Below are 18,822 nucleotides of genomic sequence, written 5' to 3'. Positions count from 1 at the left end.
CTCACATAATTGTATTACTTTAATGCCATTCCCAATAGGCTAATGGGATGATTGACCTTCTGGTTCAGCAGTTTTAAAGTTTAAAGAATGCAAACTCACGAGAGCAGCCAAAGTCTCCGACTTGAAATGGACAAGTCGACAGTTCAGTTCCTTTAAATGTATCACCAAGCAATACATATCTTATTTTAGTTCAGAATTCATGCACAATTAACCACTTGAACCCTAGCATCCCTATTCTGGGCATGTCATAATAGGCAAAGATTCCAAAACCTTGTAGATCAGCCAAATTTCCAGAGATTTGTTGTAGAGGGAGAAAAAGACGAGTGGGCCAAGGATAGACCCTTGGGGAACATCTGGCCAAGACCCTTGGGGAACATCTGGCCAAGTTAGTAACATTTATTCACACAAGGTGTCACACACACACACACACTTTACAGAGTAAGCCCAAGTTGAATTAAAAGTGAATCTTTGCTTTTATTATTGATTATGAAAATGAACAGGCACCTATAACATGGAGCTTGAACATCCCAGAAACACATTTTCCAATATAAATAACAGCACACCCCATTAGTGTTGATCACTCATAACAACCTTCAAGCTAAGAATTCAAACCACATTGAAAGAAAAGGTAAAAATTAAGAAAAACAAGACGAGACACATCCAGAACCTTTTCATATATTCACTCTGAAGGTTTTCAAATCTCTATTGATCTACTGTCCATTGACGAAGGCTCTCCTGTCCCTGCTATAATGCCATTGTGTCTGCATTTACACATTTCAATCCTGCCCTTTCCTCACCTCACGGCAACAGCATAGAGACTACAGTGAAGCAAATACAAAAATCATTGGTTAAATACATGTCTTTATGTAATCAAGAGTTTTTAGATTGTGTTTAGTTTCTAGCAGTGTGCTGTGGTAATCTCTTCTACAGTATATTTTCACATTCACTCAAGACTCATTCAAGATAAACTCGACTAGACCCATGGAAATAAAAGCCAACTACAACACAAACCCAGGATGGAAAATTCAAGTATTCCCAAATGGATGGCAAGCAAAAATAAAAATAAGTATTTCTTTAGGAATGGAGTAATTATTGTCTGAAATGACAAAGCCACACGGCCTCCAACAAGCGAAGGTTGTAAATTCAATCCCATAAAACTCATTACAAAACATTGTGGATAGACACGTGGTTGTCACAATGTCTGTTGCCAATAAGAAATGAGCAGGGTTTAAACTGCATGCATCCCCACTGAAAAAGTACTAAACCTTTTGACCAACAATTGCATTGACTGTACATATCTTAATTAGCAAAAGATGCTGACAAACTTTCAAAGTCATAAAGCACTCCTAGTCATTCTACTATAAAGTAAATTCACCCGCTGTTAATTTCTGTCACATCATCCAACAATTGAAAGATTTATATACAATAGTTTTCAGACATGTTATAATTTTACAACGTAACAGTCTCTTTTGGTGAAAATATAGTTAAATTCAAAATATCTGATAGGAATCTTTTTAGAGGTGATCTCTTTATTGAAAAAAGTACCTGAGCCAAAACTCTGACCAGGGGGAATCACGAAAGCCTTACCTTTAAGATTATATTATAATACACTCCTCTTTTCACCATTCACCCACATTACAATTCTGGAGATTATAATAGAGATTTTTAAATTAAATAACATAAATAAACAATTAAACATACCCGGCCCCATCGCAGACACCCCCTCCTCAAAGAATCAGCCATCTTAAGAACAGAAAAGTATAAAAACTCAACATTTAAAATCAAGACATTTTAGAAGATAAAAGCATTAATCCGTTTTTCTTCCTTTTCTTTAAAAAAAACAAAAGTATCATACAAATAAAAATGGATCACGTGACAATGTTCTTGCAGACATTCGTTACATGGAAGTGATACTGCCCTACATCTTATAGGCTTACAAAACAGACCGGTTAGCTATGCTGCGGGCCATCGTTACAAAGCATTGTAACGTCATAGGCTAAACAAGAGGTTTACCATTATTCTGCCATAATCCCACCAGTGTCAACATTCCGTCCTACAGCAGGAAGAGCCACAATCAGGTCTCAGTTTGAAAGATAAAGAAGAGAAAGGTTTTCTCTCCGATGTTTTACTCTAGATACATGGTTACAAACTAAAACCCTTTAACCTGAAAAATAAGTAGCAGAAAGCTGCTTACATTACAGCTGCAAATGGGAATACCATTATAGTTGTGCCTTTGTAAATGGATACTTTCAGTGCACATTAAAGAAAACAAAAAGTACACCTTTCCTTGGGGTTACGATGGTCAGATCCCTTCCATAAAACGTTTAAGATTTGGATTTTCTTTTGTAGGCCCAAGCATGCATCCATCGCTATTGCACAACACGCGGACCTTAATGCACCCATACACACAAAACATAACGAGAATAGTTTTAAAACAAGAATCCATAATAATCTCACTACAAATCCACCTTGCTTGCTTGCTGCATTACTACCTTTTTGCCAAGCAATCCACCTTGGGTGCATATAAACGTTCCTTAATTTTTGTTTTCTATGTTACGACCAGCTAAATCATGCATCCAACTGCCCAGTCAAGGGTCTCCAGAGCATGGTGTCCATTTTTCCAGTCGAAGGTCAGAGTTCAAAGACTGAATGATTTAAAAAGTGCTTTATGTAGGTCAGTAGGACTTCTTTCTTCCCGGATTATTACAAAGTTTCTACATTAGCATGTATCATCTGTGAAGAGAAATAGTACTCCAGATTAGGAAACAGTCCACTGAGACGGGATTAGGTGTAATTAATTTCAAAGACTGTCAATCAGAAATCAAAACTATGATGATGAAAGAAAAACAGGTTAAAGGACAACTTTGTTTTTTTACAACAACGGTTCATATTTTAGATTGTAATTAGAGAAAGGAAAAGATGAGTGCTAAAATGTTTTCATTTACTGCTTTCTATCGTTTTAGCGATTTTAGTATTTTGACTTCAGCAGTGGGTGGGGGCTAAATATGTCTTTTAAGCCTGTGGTGGAATTCAGATCAATCAATAATCATGACAAAATGAGGAGAGAAGACAATTATATTAGGTGGTGGTGTGGTCAGGTTTATGTAACATGATATCATGGACAGAAGTACAATTAACACTCTGGGAAGTGGTAAAGAGTTGTGCCAAGAAGAATGGGCAGACACTAGAGTTATACTGTGTGGCTTCAAGGCCTCTGGAACGAGCTGTACCATAACAAGATAGGCTTTACCAAAACAATAGTTACTGAGGCCTTCTGAAGACCTCTCGACTCCTAACTATCAAGTATTAGTATCATCATACAGACCTAGATATTAATATAATCAATGAATACATGATCTACTCTAACGTCACACATAAAAAATCATGATAACCTCTAATCTACTGCAAGCCCGCAATTTCTTTTTGCCCATCTTGGGAATAGGCTTATTGTGTCTAAAAATACATATTTAGCCACTTGTATGCAAATCAAAAATCACTAAAACGTTAGAAGTAAATGAAAACATTTTAACACTCATCTTTTCTTTTCTCTAATGACCATCTAAAATATGAACCCTTGTTGTAAAAAAACAAAGTTGTCCTTTCACTAACTTTGTCCAGAAAGAGTTCATTCTTACCATGATACCACCATTTTGTCTTCTTTGGATTTTTGTTACATGTTCTTACGTAAAAGGAGTTATCGGGTGGTCGTCTCTGCAGAAGTACAAATAAAAGTCATTCCATGAACATGTCTTTGTGCCACCCATAGAAACAAGTGCTAAATGTTTGCATAGTACAGTGGTTCTCAAAGCAAGGTCCAGGCAGGGACCCCTAGGTCCTTGAGGGTGTTCCAGGGGCTCCCCCGGCAAAATGTGTTATTATAGCATCAAAATCAGTTCAAAGACTTTTAACCCTATGCTATATTAAAAAAAAATGTAATTTAGAAGACACTTAAACATCACAAATCCTGCACAAAATATTTTCAGATGAAGCCAGATACAAATTAATTTGGGGGTCCTTGACATGAAAATATTTGAGAACCACAGATATAGTACACAACACACATTAATGAAGCAGATATCACAGCCATTTCCTTACCTTCTCTTTGCAGCTGGACAACATGCTGATAATGCTAAGACAGACTGATTGCACTGAGAGAGCTGGCGACCAATCTTCTGTTAGTATAGATAGACAGATGTGACCATTGCTATACACATGGGGATGGACCGGTATTGTATCTCCTGTGAACATTACCTGCAACAAATGGATAGAGGGAAAATGGTTTTAAAGAGGGATTCAAAGGTAGACTTGAAATATGAAAATTCAGTTGATGCTTCTTTCCTTTCAGAGCACTTCCAACTCTGATGGCCAGGACTGAAATGGGTTGGATTGATGTTGAATGGGATTGTCCATATTGTCCATAATGTTTTTTTTTTAACATTGAAATGAGGTCTAGAGCAAGTAGTAGTCACATTAATGGCAGAAAATAATGAGACTTGCTGCATAAGCTCAGGCTTAGCCCTCTACAGCAACATGTGGCAGTGGGATTAGGAGAAAGAGGGGCCGTTATAGGGTGAGAGAGGAATAGCGAATTGGGAGGCGAGACCAGCAGGGTAAAGATAAATAGAAATAGAAAGAGGGCACAGGGACATAAGCCATTAAAAGGGGGAAGAAGGGAGAAGATATGGGAGGTGTGATGAGGAGGAGAGACAGAATGCATGGAGTTAGGGGAGGGAGAGTCAGGGTGAGTTAAGTGGGAATAATGGTGGGCAACAATGAGTAGAGGCAGTCTGGCACCTGACAGGGCCTCACATGAGAGTGAGGGCCTCCCATCACGAGGAGCCAAAGAAAGAGAGGTGTAGCGATTTTAAAGGGGGGTAGGGTTGAGAGAGGGAGTCAAATACATCCGTACAAGCTCTGTACTGTACAAGCTCAAAACAGATCTACATTTTTGTCCCGTTTTTACCTTTTGGAAAATGTTACTATCTTTACAAATATAATGACATGCTGAACAGGGAAGCCAGGGTTAAAGTTGTTAATGAACAACAGTACAGCAAGAACATCACAAGATGAGGCCATTATGACAGGGCACTAGAGATATGGATGCTGAGAGTGTCGCCTGGGTTTAAGTGGGATAATGGTTTTATTTATAAACTGTGTGTATGTGTGCTGTATATAGTCAGAAGTGGGGTTTCTTTTAAAACACGTCAACACCTTTTTTAAATGCGGCTGCCTTCTAAAAAGCGCTGAGCTGCGCTTCCAAAGGTTGACAAAAAATTCCATTCCAACAACAACCAAAAGAAAGTAATAACATGGACCACTTTTCTTAGAGCCAAAAAACATCAATGTTAAATAACAGTTATTGTTGTGGTAAGGAAATGTACCTTGTCCTTTCAAAAAGCACCATCGTTACAGATTTTACTACACAAAGTGGGCTTTGCTGGGCACAGTAATACGTTAAGCAGAACACATGCACATCATATAAATATTCCTCCTTTACACAGGCTAATATAATGACACAATGTTTGTAGTATAAATGGAGTCTCTCGCACAATGAACAAAAGTCTGCCCTAGATATTTCACACTGCATACAAAGTGCAAAAGAAAGACAACAATAATGTCAGCCTGTTGCGGTCATTGGGAGGTGGCCGATGCGAAGCTTGCTGCTAGTTGAAGTCATTTTCTCAACACTACCCCATTTGCTATTTTAGGCCATCAGGCAGTTGATATGTAAAATAAGATTTGTTGAGTCAAGCTAATCCCTTCAAACGTGGCCTCAGTGGGAACTCCATGCCGACGTCTCTTCCTGGCTACAACGTGCCCAAGCCAGAAATGATTGACCCATGTGTTTTAGGTGCAAGCAACCTGTTAGGAGGCACATTGCTTATCACAGATCATCACAATCAGTTTTTCTTGCATATAGTATTAACAATGTTCAGGTTTAATATCAGACAGTAATTGAGGGTTAGCCCTAAAGATTCTGTACATCTTCCATATAGTTGAAAATAGTGAAAATAACAGATCTACCAGCTCACAGCAAAAGTGGTTAAGTCTGTGGGTTTTATGAATAGTGAACCAATGAAAAGTATTAACAAGATCTTGTGACAAAATAATAACCATTGGAACACAGACTCTTATTACATTTCCTGAAAAGTAACACTTTTGGACAATGACATGCAAGGTTTATACCAGACGAGAGTCACGAGAATGCAATGATAATGCTTGAATCACTTCACAATCACTTCGGTAACGCACCATGGTTACACACTAACCTTGCATCACCAGGCTTATTCACAGACACACTATCTCTCTCTCGCCTTGGACAGACTGGAATGCTCATCAATAGTTTTAGCAATAGGCTACTTACTACATCTCAAATATACTAACCTTTGTATGTAACCAAACTGTTGCTGTTGCCATCTCGAATTGAACAAACAAAAATCCACGTGGGTTGCTATTAGGTTATAGAAGCAATCTCCAGGTGGATGTTTTCAATCCAAATGTGCATGTAAACAGTAGGTTGCGCAAACTGCACATACAGGTTTGAAGTGCCTGTATGCGCATTTCACTTCAAAGACCACCAGCTGAAATTAACGGCAGCTGTAAAAGTTTTTGTCTTTGGCAACATGTGTGTCTTTTAAGTCTATTACCAGTAGCCCCTCATGAAACTACTTCTCAATCCTGAATGGTAGCAGACCTAATATTATTATTGCATTTAGGCTATAACTATGTGCAATAATGCAACTGAAAGTCAAAGTTTGTTAGGCTAGATATTTGTTTTAATTTCTTGAATTAATGTCTTAGTTTGAAAACTTAACCTGAAGCAAAAATACATTAGAACTGAATATTGTGCAGCCTTATTATTAAGTAACATGCATTGCGTTGGCGCATGCCCTTCAGCTGAGTCAACAACACTCACATCTACCCACCCATTGTTGATGCATAAATTCCCTGATCCTGCTTACCTGAGGTGAATCAAAGGGATATCGACCACTAAATTTGAAAAGCAGCTGAAACTTCTCTCCTTCATATAGCGTGCCGGAGGCTCCCTCCATATCTACAATCCACCTGAAACGAAAATGTCAATGTTAATAAGGCACATCATTTAACATCACTCAAGATTCACTGTCAAACAAACGTGGAATCAGAACGTTTATAAACAAAGGGGTATTTCTGGGTAGAATGTCTATGGACGCTTTTACAATATAAAATAAAGTGTCCAACATTAGTCTAGTTTGTCAACCTGTGGATAATTATAATATTATATTTCTACTAACAATATCATCTATCCCGTTCTTCCAGAAATAAGGTTAAATATAGCTGCAAGCAGCGATAAAGTGGCCAAGGCATAAAAAGCAGGAAAGCAAAAAGGCATCAAGGGAAAGCAAAGAAGACATCAAAGAAAAACTAGAAGCAGTGTTCTTCCGAACAGGACTCCGGCAGGTCAGGTAGGTTTATTTTGGCCTAGTGGTGACTCTATAATAGGCCAAAGTGAAAAGGGTGCCACGCGTTCTTGGGCCTTTCACGGCAATCGTACGCTGCATGCGGGATTTGAGGCATTTTGTTCCAAAAATGGGTTTTGCTAAAGTTGACCCGCTGGTGGCGCTATAACAGGCCAATGTGAGAAGGGTGGCATCTGTTCCTTGGCCTAGTGGGAATGTGTCTGCAAAATCTCACACACATAGCAGGCTACATTCATGATTTGAGACATTTTGTTCAAAAAGGAGCAATCCTGCAAACCTTGGAATTCAATGTTAGCAAATTAGATAGAATATGATATCTGACAAATCTGTCATGATTACATCACTGTAGAGATACTGTGTACTGATTTGTGTGATTTTCGGATAAAATCTGAAGGAGTAATATCGAAGAATGTGTTTTACATACTGTAAGTCGGCCTTCTGGTGGCGCTATAAATGGCAGATGTGAAAAATGCAGGGCACAGGTTTTTCCTTGGCCTCTGGGAAGTGTGCATACAAAGTTTTACACTAATCGGTGGTTATAGGTAAAAGCACAAATTGGCCTCTACACAACATGTATGCAAAAGACTGTAGGCCTATATGCAACAGACATAAAAAAAACTGTGATACTATGCACCTGGACAGTTTGATGATGTACATAGTAAGCCTTACTGAGCTATAAAGACCATATGAATCAGCCAGGCTATGAATCTCATAGGGCAGGAGCCTATCTCCTGTTTCTGTAGCGTAAGGCAGCTTGATGTACAAGTACACCCCCTGGACATGACGCTAGTATGTCGCAGGGAGTTACCCCCAATCGAACCCTTGATGCTGAGTTTCAAGCAGGGAGGCACTGGGTCCCATTTTTTAGAATCTTTGGTATGACGCGACCCGGGTTTGAACCCGGATCTCCTAGTCTCAGGGCAGACACTCAAACCACTAGGCCACTGGAGCTGGTACATGATATCATTGCAATCCTTGAAAATCACAACATAGGTGTAGACATGACAGTTTGTATTATAATGCTTGTTTCAGGATTTATGATGCAAAATACATTATTTAGTAATGGCGGATATTAAAATACGCATCAAGGGGGGTTGGGGGACATTTATAGGAAGGCTCCATTTCAGACATTGTTCAAGGAACCAAACTGTTAAGTCTACCAAATGTCATGGTATTATGCTTATATAAACCCCAAGCGGGATTCGATCCAACGACCTTCTGCATGAAAGGCATATGCCCTGACCACTACACTAGGCAGCCACAGGATCTGTTAACCATGTTTGTTTAAAAAAAAAAAGTTCTATGTAGGCTGAGTGCCTTGATTTTATTGATTTATTTTTTATATTTTGGAGGCTTGGGGTGAAATGTAATCTGAGTATTTCTGACATTTTCGAGTGATCATATTTTCTTTTACTCAAAACAGAAAAAAACAGCCGGTAGAGAAGGGCTCATTTTAAACATGAACGTGATCTGGAGTTAGATCAGACATGTCAACATTAAAGAGTTTGACATATGCACATGCCATGGGCATCCAGGATGTTAACATCAACTCAACCCAACGTGGGGTTTGAACTGCCAACCATCCGTATACCAGGCACAGGCACTGACCACTACACTACGGCAGTCACACATTATGGACCTGTCATTTAAAAAAAAAAGAAAAGAAAAAAGAAAAAGTTTCATGTAAATCTACAGTAGTTGTGGGGCTCATTTTAAACATGAAAGTGATCTGGAGTTAGATCAGACGTGTCAACATTAAAGAGTTTGACATATGCACATGCCATGGGCATCCAGGATGTTAACATCAACTCAACCCGAGGTGGGATTTGAACTGACAACCATCCGTATACCAGGCACAGGCACTGACCACTACACTACGGCAGTCACACGTTATGGACCTGTCATTTAAAAAAAAAAAGAAAAGAAAAAGTTTCATGTAATGTACTTGACGCCTTCTTTCAAAATGATATAGTGCCCCCCTTTGGCCAATTGGGGTAAGATTGGTTTCAGTGATGTTTGGACTACTGTAGAGGGTTACCTCTACAGTAGTTCATCATGAAAATTTTACTTTGCATGTATGTTTTAGAGGCAGAAGAATAATTTGCATACAACTTGCAATATTGATTGAATTATTAAAAATGTATGTTTCAATTTTTAAAAAATCCGATCTGACAGATCTTTAGCTATTGGTCCAAAGTTCATGTAAAAAAAGTTCCGTGCACGTGACGCGGAAGTTCCGGAATAAAAGCGGGTTTAAGTGTTTTACAAACTGCTCCAAAAGGCGGAAAATCTAAGGGCGGAGCTTACTTAACAAAGACACAGATGTCTTCAGCTTGAGTCAAGGCACGCGTGTAAGCAAGTTGCATGTCTTCAAACGAAACAAGGCATGACTTATGCCCCTTTAAAGTTTGAGTTTTCAAACGCTTCGTATAGCGCCCCCCTTTGGCCAATTCGAGTAAGATTGCTTTCAGTGATATTTGGACTAACCCTCGACATATTTGCCAAATGCCATGAACGTGTCACTTTGCATGTATGATTTAGAGGCAGAAGAATAATTTGCATAAAACTGCAACATTGAGTGAATTATTAAAAAATAATGTTTCGCTTTAAAGAAAATCCGCCTAAGTTTTCAGACCGTATTGGTCCAAAGTTCATGTAAAAAAAGTTTCGCGCACATTACGCGAAAATCCCAGGAGGAGATACATTTTTACTGTTTTTCATATAATTCAAAATTGTGGGAGAAGTAAAGGTCAGAGGTCAAAAGTCAGAGCGTAAAAGTTGTTCGGCATGAGGAGACGCATAAGTGTATATAGGTTTCATTGCTGTACCTGAAACAGGGCATGAGCTACACCAGTTCAAAGTTGGCATTTTTCAAAGGCTTCCTACAGCGCCACCCTTTGGCCGATTGTTGCGAGCTTCGCGTTTTAGCCGTTTGGCATAGTCCTCTGCCATACTGCCGAGTTTCGTAAAAAGCGACTGCACGGTCTAGCCGCTAGAGCAAAAGTGGCGGAAGAATAATAATGAGAAAGTCCAATATCAATGAGTGGCCATTTGCCACTTCGTGGCCTTGGCCACTAATTACTGCTCGTATGCGACGCTGCCGGCATTATATACCTGGAAATAAATGTTTTAATTGTGGATATGTCATGATGATTCAGTGTATAGATACTAGTTAATAGGTCTAATGGTCATATGGAATCTCTGGATTGTCAGCCATTACCGTAGCAAAGGAGGACAGAAATGTGGATATTCTACCAGTCCCAAAACTGGATTGACAGGCTTACTTATCGCCCTGTGGCAGGCACTGGCTCTACTACCAGCCCACTAACCTATGACTCTTTGACTATGACCTATGACTTTTTATTAACTAGAATCCAAACCCTAGAAATTAATGTAAATTTCTCTCCAGTGCAGACAAGAATCATCTCTAGTCGAATGTTCATAAAGTGGTAGATAAAAACAAATGTTACAATTTGTTGTATGCATTTGGTCAGATCAATAGTCATGCCAAACTACCAGAAAAGTGCAGAGGTGGTCAGGTGGGTCATTTAAGAACCTTCATCCACCTGAGCACTCCTCCTTAAGATAAGCCATCAAATTACAGAGAAATCTGATAAGAGGCCCAATAACACAGGGGTCATCATGCCATCATTTTTTGCACACCAAGAAGAAACCAACCAGCTTGTGACTGTAGTGTAATGGTTTCTGGCGAGTTCACACCAGAGCAATTAAATCCCTCTAAAATCACATGAGATTTTGCATGCATCGATTGATTCCCCCTCTTCTTTTAATTCTGCCAGCTCCCTGATTTATATTTTTGGCTAGGAGGGAGTATGCCTGAGATACATTTCCAGTTTTCTAAGAAATGTGTTCAATGGAAAAATGTAGAGTAGATGTGCTTTCTCCAACTGCCTCCTTTGGTTGTGGTTGCTCAGCTACAGTCAATCAATTATTATTAATTAGTATCTTTAATTAGTATTTAAATTAAACACCAAATAAGTTGAAATAGCACCACTCCTTAACATAAAAATGCAAGACTTCACATTTCCTTATTTTGTTTCAAACATGTTAGAAGCCTGGTTTGGCAAAATAAATGTAACCCCACACACACACGGCCTCAAACGTTGTGGGAATTTACTTGTAATATTCTGCAGGGGATGACATGTCATTGACATGCAGCTTTATTATCGGTGAAAGACATTATAGTTGTAATCTACTACTATTAAAGTGCAGTAGCCCAACGTGTGTAATATTTAGTCATTGACTGGTGAGGGGCAAAGACCTTAGAAGGGGAGAAAAATGGAACATTGATAGTAGCACACCACACCACAGTCTCTGACCCAATTACTTTATGCAGGCAGCCCAGATATGACACTAGAGAGACAGTGGACTTGTGGCTGTTGTTCTGTTGTTATAGAGCCTTGTTCTTGTGTCTCTTTCACGTTTAGCCAGAAGCAATTTAGCATTTAGGTCCACACAGAAGGTCAACCCGGTTTAATACTTCATCCATTCAGTTGCAGACAGCTGACGAGCATTGGTAAAGTGTCAGCAGCATTCCATTCCTCACTGGAGGGAAGCTTAGAGGCAGATAGCATCGCTGTGCATGATGCCTGAGCTACACCTGATCCAGTCCACTCTGCTGCTCTGAAAACTGTAGAGGACTCTAAGGACAGCTTGCTCAAATTCCCCATAGGCTAGAGATTACATGGGACAACAAAAATAACACCAAGCTATTTAGTGAAAAGTGAGGGGAAGTACAAGTTAAGTGACGGGGTCTGCAGTGCTTAAACACAGAAGTGAGCTTCGCTGTATTCTTTGCAGTGAATTGTTCCTGTGATGTCATTGTCACTTGTCATCGTCAATCTCTGCAATCTGTGTGCCGCTATCATGTATTCAACAATAAGTCATAGTGAAACATTGAGCACCACCCAGAGACAGAGTGTACTATAGTATGTAAACAAACGCTATTAGACCGAAAACACGGTTACCGTATCACTGACACATGCACAACACTGACAGCCATGAGCTTAAGTCTGCCTTAGTTAACTTATAAAGTCAAAAAAGGACAAGGTTAGCTTGAAGGTCAAGCACAGTACCTTTCTTCAAAAGGATCCGTGGGATAAGATCTACAAGCTCACAAGGCCTCGCAATGAGATGCGTTTGTGAGCTTGTGATCGGCTATTTTTTGGCAAAGAGATTTGGTATATAGTGGAGAAAAAAAGAAAAGACTATCAAGTACGTCATTTCCAGGTCTGTTTTACCAATTATAGAGGGTTGAAATGGTACCGGGTAAGCAGCTCAACAAATAAAAGGTGAATTGATCCCAGTGCAGTTGATCCAATTTCACAATAAATTTAAATCGTCACGATACGATTATTGTTAGTGTTTTTTAATCACGATAATCGATATTAACGATTATGGTCCCATCCTCAACTTCGAAAGCACTGCAAGTGAATAGAACTGTGGAAGCAAAAAAAAAGAAGAAAAAAAAAAACACTAATCACAACAGAAATGTCCACGCTGGAGTTGAAGGGACAATGACACATACATACCATAACAAAACATGGATACATACTGAACTTGCAAGCCAGCTGAACTAGTCCAGAGAATTGTGTAACCATGGCGCCGTTCACAAAAGACAAAACAATATGATGAAAGGATTGCTACGAGAAAGCGATGCCATTATAAATGCTACAAGACAAGGGCTACATTCCAAAACACCTGAAAGCATTCTTTGGCAAGACTAGCAGTACATTCTTAACAGCAGAGAGTGATGCACGCCTGCAGCTGAAATACTTCTGAATGATGGCCACGTCATTTTTTACTTGGATACATTCTGCAAGGTCATGTCTCCATTCCTCTTTACTGCTCATCAGACACAATCTGACACAGGCAGCAGCAATAGTAACCACTGGATTTCAAGGGGACATCAGGCACACAGACAGACATGAAGGTCAGCTAAGCAGTCTCCATTCGGTGCTACACTAGCCTCCATGCTCACATGCCAAATTGTTAAATATTTTATAAGGGGGAATAGTGACACTGCGCATTAGAGATGCTCTGGCGAGGGCCTAGAGTAGCCAGACGCCAGGATGACCCCAATACTTCCTCATCCATCATGGCTGTGTGGGTACAGCAGGCATAGTTACCTAGAACTGGCCTAGTGTAGGGTATGTCTTTTTTTATGTTGTCATCTGTGTTTTTTTTTTGTACTGCAGTCTGCAGCTTAGCTTTTAATTCCTTAACTCCAAGACAAATTTCAGACACAAATTAAGTGAACCTTGATCAGTAGTAGATCTCAAAGTGGGGTTCAGCATACTAGGTAGTTAATATGGCATTACAAACGGTTCAACCACTCCAAATGGCCTATATAATACATAGGCCATTTGAAAATAGCAGATCTACAAGCTCACAGGTCCAATCGCGGCTAAATATCACCTCGGCCGTCATAATGAACAGACTAGCGTATTTTCAGTTTGACAAAACGGATGCACAGGACGGTCAGCCGTCTCCAAATATTTATAAACTATTTGGATATAGTCAAGTATTATAGCCAGCAGGTATTATAACATGCATAGCCATAACACACTGGAACAGCCAGCCAATCGAGACGGTCGGGGACGTGGTTTGGATTACAGCGGCTCTCCGGGGGCGTGGTTATCCAAAACCTGTTACGTAGAACAATCACGCCCTATCACTACACATTTTGAGCCAATCCTTTGATTGGCTCATTTGGCTGGCTGGTGATTAACTTAACTGACAAAGTATTTATAAAAAAGAGTAAGACTTGTGTGGATGACAGACATAAGAGACATTAGAGCGAAATCTGTGCACTGAGAATTGTTTGTTCTCTGTTCTGTTCTGCTCTCGTGTGATGCGACATGCGAGCATGGATGCGAGGTGCAATACAGGCTCCCAATGGTAGCGGGATTGGACAGCGCGTTTGCCCATGCATATACCGTACAGGAACTAAGCATGTCGACGCAATTACTGTATGTCCTCTCTCACCCAAAACGTAGACAAAAACAAACATACGGAAGTATAAACGGCCCTTAACCTACACTACCATTACCAAAATACTATTAGACCTGCTTCTTCTACTGTAAAAGTAGCACCAGACATGGTGGCACAGCTGTCCCCATCACAACAATGCAAGATACTTCACCTTTCCACAGTGGATTTACGTGCATGCCATGTTGTCAATTTAAGTTAATATTAAGTGTAGTATGATCTTTTCCAATGTGTAAATTACTTGGTGTGTGTGTGTGTGTGTGTGTGTGTGTGTGTGTGTGTGTGTGTGTGTGTGTGTGTGTGTGTGTGTGTGTGTGTGTGTACAGAAATGATTTTATCAACAATACTTACTGCGTAATAGTGTTCTGTACACTCTTCTCATTAAGTGTCATTCCAGGAGGTGGATCATTTTGCAGAGCTAACAGTTCCTTTTGTAGCCTTTTCTGTTGTAAAGAGCAGATATTGTAATTGTATTGTTACAAACACATGTACCTGTAATAATAATGACTTGGACGATGTATGATCATAAATCGAGGCGCAGACAAAGAAAATCACATTAAATATAAAAAAAAAAACTAAATCATGACCATACAACCTTTGTTTCTATGAAAAGAACATTTTGAAAATCGCTAAACAAAGGGTAGTTATTAGTATATCAAATAATTTATTAAAATATATTTTCACATAGGATCAAAGGTGTTATGGTCATGATTCACTGCCATCCTGGATGGCTTGGTTCTAGGCTTAACATAATTGTTATAAATATTTTTGTAAAAGTCTATGGGGAAAATGAATGACGATTTTTAAGTGGCACCAGTAAACCACTTCCGCTGCGATGCTCTATAGATAGATAGATCAACTCCAAGCACTTCTGAAGAGCGGTTTAAATGCCCAGCAAAATGAGTGAATATTGCATCAAAATGTGTTGAACCACTTTAACCCTATATATGCAATGGCTATTTGAAAATGGCCTATTGTGAGCTTTTAGATATTTTAAGTCGCTTGCTGGCACAAAGATGGGGGGTCCACGGTCTAATACAAATTAATTTAGGGGTCCTTACATGAAAAGGTGTGAGAACCAACTTATGAAGCTATTACAAAGTATTTCTCCGGTCGAGTCGCTCGATTATGTCTCAAGTCTTGTTACTAATTCAACATCATATCATCATGCCACCTGATATATCAGCTAGATATCAGCCCAAAAAAACGTAGATCGGATCGCACCGAGCTGGGAAATGACCGATCATAAATATGTGCATTAATTGTATTGTACTTATATATTTAATATATAAATATATCAAAGAAATATGTGCTATATCGGATCCGTATCGGATCGAAAGTGAAACATCTAGATCACAGCATCTCTACTGTCTGCATGTCATGTGTCAAATGCAAACAGCCAAGAACATGGTGGCTTAACAGCAAATCAAATAAAAAAAGTGTCGAGAGCTGCACGGGGATAAGAATAATAACATAATTTAGCACTTGTACAGCCAAGTATAAACATTAAACAATATTGTTTAACTACAGGTCGGCATAGCTGCAAGCTATTTTTGGTCTACTGTAGTACTAGCTCTGGTCCATAACGCTATGGACCAGAGCTACTGTAGTACATCCCTACATTTATACACATCAATGTGCTGTACTCATAACAAAGCCAAGGTGACATGATCCCAACTGAAAATTAGACGTTTTTCCCAGCTAAAATATTTCATTTTATTGCGTGTTGATCAAGTCAGAATGATCCCTAAAAGCCTTTAGGGCTCAATGATGATGACTATAATGATGATGACGGGCTAGCGAGGTTAGCCGTATAGCTACCGAGAGCTAAACGCACAAACACAAACACTTGAACCAAACATTGTCACACCGTATTATATCTTCAAAATGGTTTAATGACGAGCAGAACACGTAGGTGAACGCAGACAAAGCAGACATGTCGTCTGAAACTAAAAGAAGACAGATTCACCCTGGGTTTACTGATAATAAATGTACGGTCGCTGTCAGATCCGCTCTTACCTGCATCGACGCCATGTTGGAAACCCCCCTGCATCAGCGTGAGCCGTGAGGTAGCTCTTTTACCTTGAAACGGTGCTGGAGAGAGAGGCAGTGTTTGTTTTTGTCCTTAAGGACCTCCCAAAACTTGTGCCAGGGACCTCCCCTCCTCCATACAACATTAAATCAGGGGTCTTCAACGTTTTCAGGCCAAGGACCCCTTTGTTGAGAGAAATATTCATCGTTTGACAGCACAATCATCAGTGTATTTTTGATTCATGTCAATTTGTGTTTTCAGATATTTAACCACTTGAACCGTCAATACTTAATAAACTTGAACTTTTCACTCTGTACTTACTGAAAAAAAAAAACGCTCTATCACTCAAAGATCTGGAGGGACCCCCTGTACTAACTAGTCTGAGGACCCCCTAGGGGTCCTGGCCCCCCTGTTGAAGACCCCTGAGTTACAACATTAAATTGTTGTCAAAATGCAGTGGTGGAAAAAGTACTCAGATGTTTTACTTAATTAGAAGTACCAATACTGCAATATAGAAATTACAAGTAGGCCTAATAGTCCGGAATTCAACATTTACTTGAGTAAAAGTACAAAAGTATTGGTATAAAAATGTTCATAAAGTACAAAAATACTCATTATGTAGAATGTACCATTTCACAAGTTTGTAAATGTGAGTACTTTTTCCACCACTGCATTTTAACATAATCATAATGTATAATGTTGCATGCCTATGGCGTGCCTAGGCAAAAGAAATACCCAGAGCAGCAACGCACAACCTTACGTCATGGTGTCACATGGCCCAGTGGAAGTGTTGTTTTGACACAACAAAATAAGCTGCTTGCGCTCCGCTTGTTTGACAGAGAAAATGTCTTGTCACTTCCGTCCGTGCAACGTTTCAACAGAGTGTAGTTAAAGGGTGAATACAGTTTTGTACCCAAGTGGACACCATAAAATAAAATAATATAGGCTATTTGACACGACTGATATGGTGGGGGGGGGGGGGGGGGGGGGCTGGGGGTCAATGACCTCTGGATAGATGACATAATGATCCAGAGTCGGACTAAAATACTTCTCATATTTTCTTATTCAATTTCACACAAAACAAAAAGAAAAAAAAAAAATATATATATATATATGGCTACTGCAAGAAGTGATTCTCAGTGTTTTTCCTTGTTCAACCCTAACCACAGTTTGATTAAAAAACAATCTAGGATTTATGGTTCATTTATGAAAATCAACTGAATGTTAAACTAGAGATGGTGCACTTTTAATAATAAGCCTAACCGTACTGAGACTATATTTAAATGAATTGAACAGTGAGCGCAAGTCCTTCAGCTCATACATCCTGACTGAGTTTATTTCAAAGCCAATTTGATCTGTCATTGATAACACCACAAACCAGAAATGGTAAACACCAGTCTATATTTAAGGTTTACACAAGCATACAAAGTAGACACTAGACAGTATTAACCCAAGTCTTGTTTCTCTGGAACATACTGTGTACTTCCCCATGCAATTACTTACTGGGTTATATCAGAATGTATCCAGTCCACCCACTCAATTCTATGGACAACACAGGCACATAACCTTCCTTTCCTGGCAGAGGCGCTGTTACCTTAAAAGGACATATGGAGCGAGATTATCAGCCATCCTGAATCCACTTGAAGATCACCTGGCTATATATATGTTGCAAACTGAACATATATGCTTGTTTCTAAATTGCTGAAAGATGCAAGGAAGACGTTGGAATGAATGGGCAATGTCTGCCAGAGACAACTTTTCAAGTCATTTATTATCTTGCAATAGTAATCTCTAAAATGTAAGTGATTTAAGCTCCATTGGTGCACCTGATCTTCCCTGGGACTAAAATTCTCAAGTCTATGCTTCCCACGCGGTTCCTCTGGAACAGCAACACAGTGATGCTTCTCCACAACAAAGAGTGATGTGTCAAGATATTTCACAAATATTCTACAAACCATATACCTTAAGGTATTGAATTGTGTTGATAATTCAGGGCTAAATGCAGCAGCAGTATTGTCCTATGCAGTAATCTTGCAAAACCATAATTAAGCCAAATCCAAAGTTCATTGCACGGCCGTAGCTCAACAAAAAGGAGTCGAGTTTCCAGCGAGCAAGTCATACGACTTACTGTAGGCGTTACATTGAAAATAATTTGGCATAACAAAAAAAAAAAACTTTGTGTACATGGTATAAAAAGTCAAATGAACACAGCAACCATGTCAAACAAGGCAGCAATAGCACCTAAACACTCACCAAACAATGATTTATCAAGATGTAAGTGATTTCTAGGGATAACCACATTTTGTCAATTTCTGGGAT

General features: G+C 39.3%; 1 protein-coding gene across 1 annotated transcript; it reads right to left on the bottom strand.

Moving 5' to 3' along the window:
* Nucleotides 1–454: 454 nt before the first annotated feature.
* On the bottom strand, nt 455–18,688 carry ube2wb (ubiquitin conjugating enzyme E2 Wb). The gene is made up of 7 exons (XM_080752442.1): nt 18,007–18,688; nt 16,491–16,565; nt 14,823–14,914; nt 6,963–7,065; nt 4,096–4,251; nt 3,636–3,711; nt 455–2,733 (listed from the first exon to the last, which is right to left on the bottom strand). Exons 2-7 carry the CDS (start codon nt 16,503–16,505, stop codon nt 2,720–2,722), a joined length of 456 nt encoding a protein of 151 aa, XP_080608568.1. The 5' UTR covers nt 16,506–16,565; nt 18,007–18,688; the 3' UTR covers nt 455–2,719.
* Between the last annotated feature and the right edge of the window lie 134 nt (nt 18,689–18,822).

The sequence above is a fragment of the Nannobrachium achirus genome, assembly GCF_963921795.1.
Source record: "Nannobrachium achirus genome assembly, chromosome: 21".
In the NCBI taxonomy this organism is placed as follows: Eukaryota; Metazoa; Chordata; class Actinopteri; order Myctophiformes; family Myctophidae; genus Nannobrachium; species Nannobrachium achirus.
The sequence above is the reverse complement of the archived record's forward strand: the minus strand, read 5'-3'. Positions and strand labels throughout refer to the sequence as shown.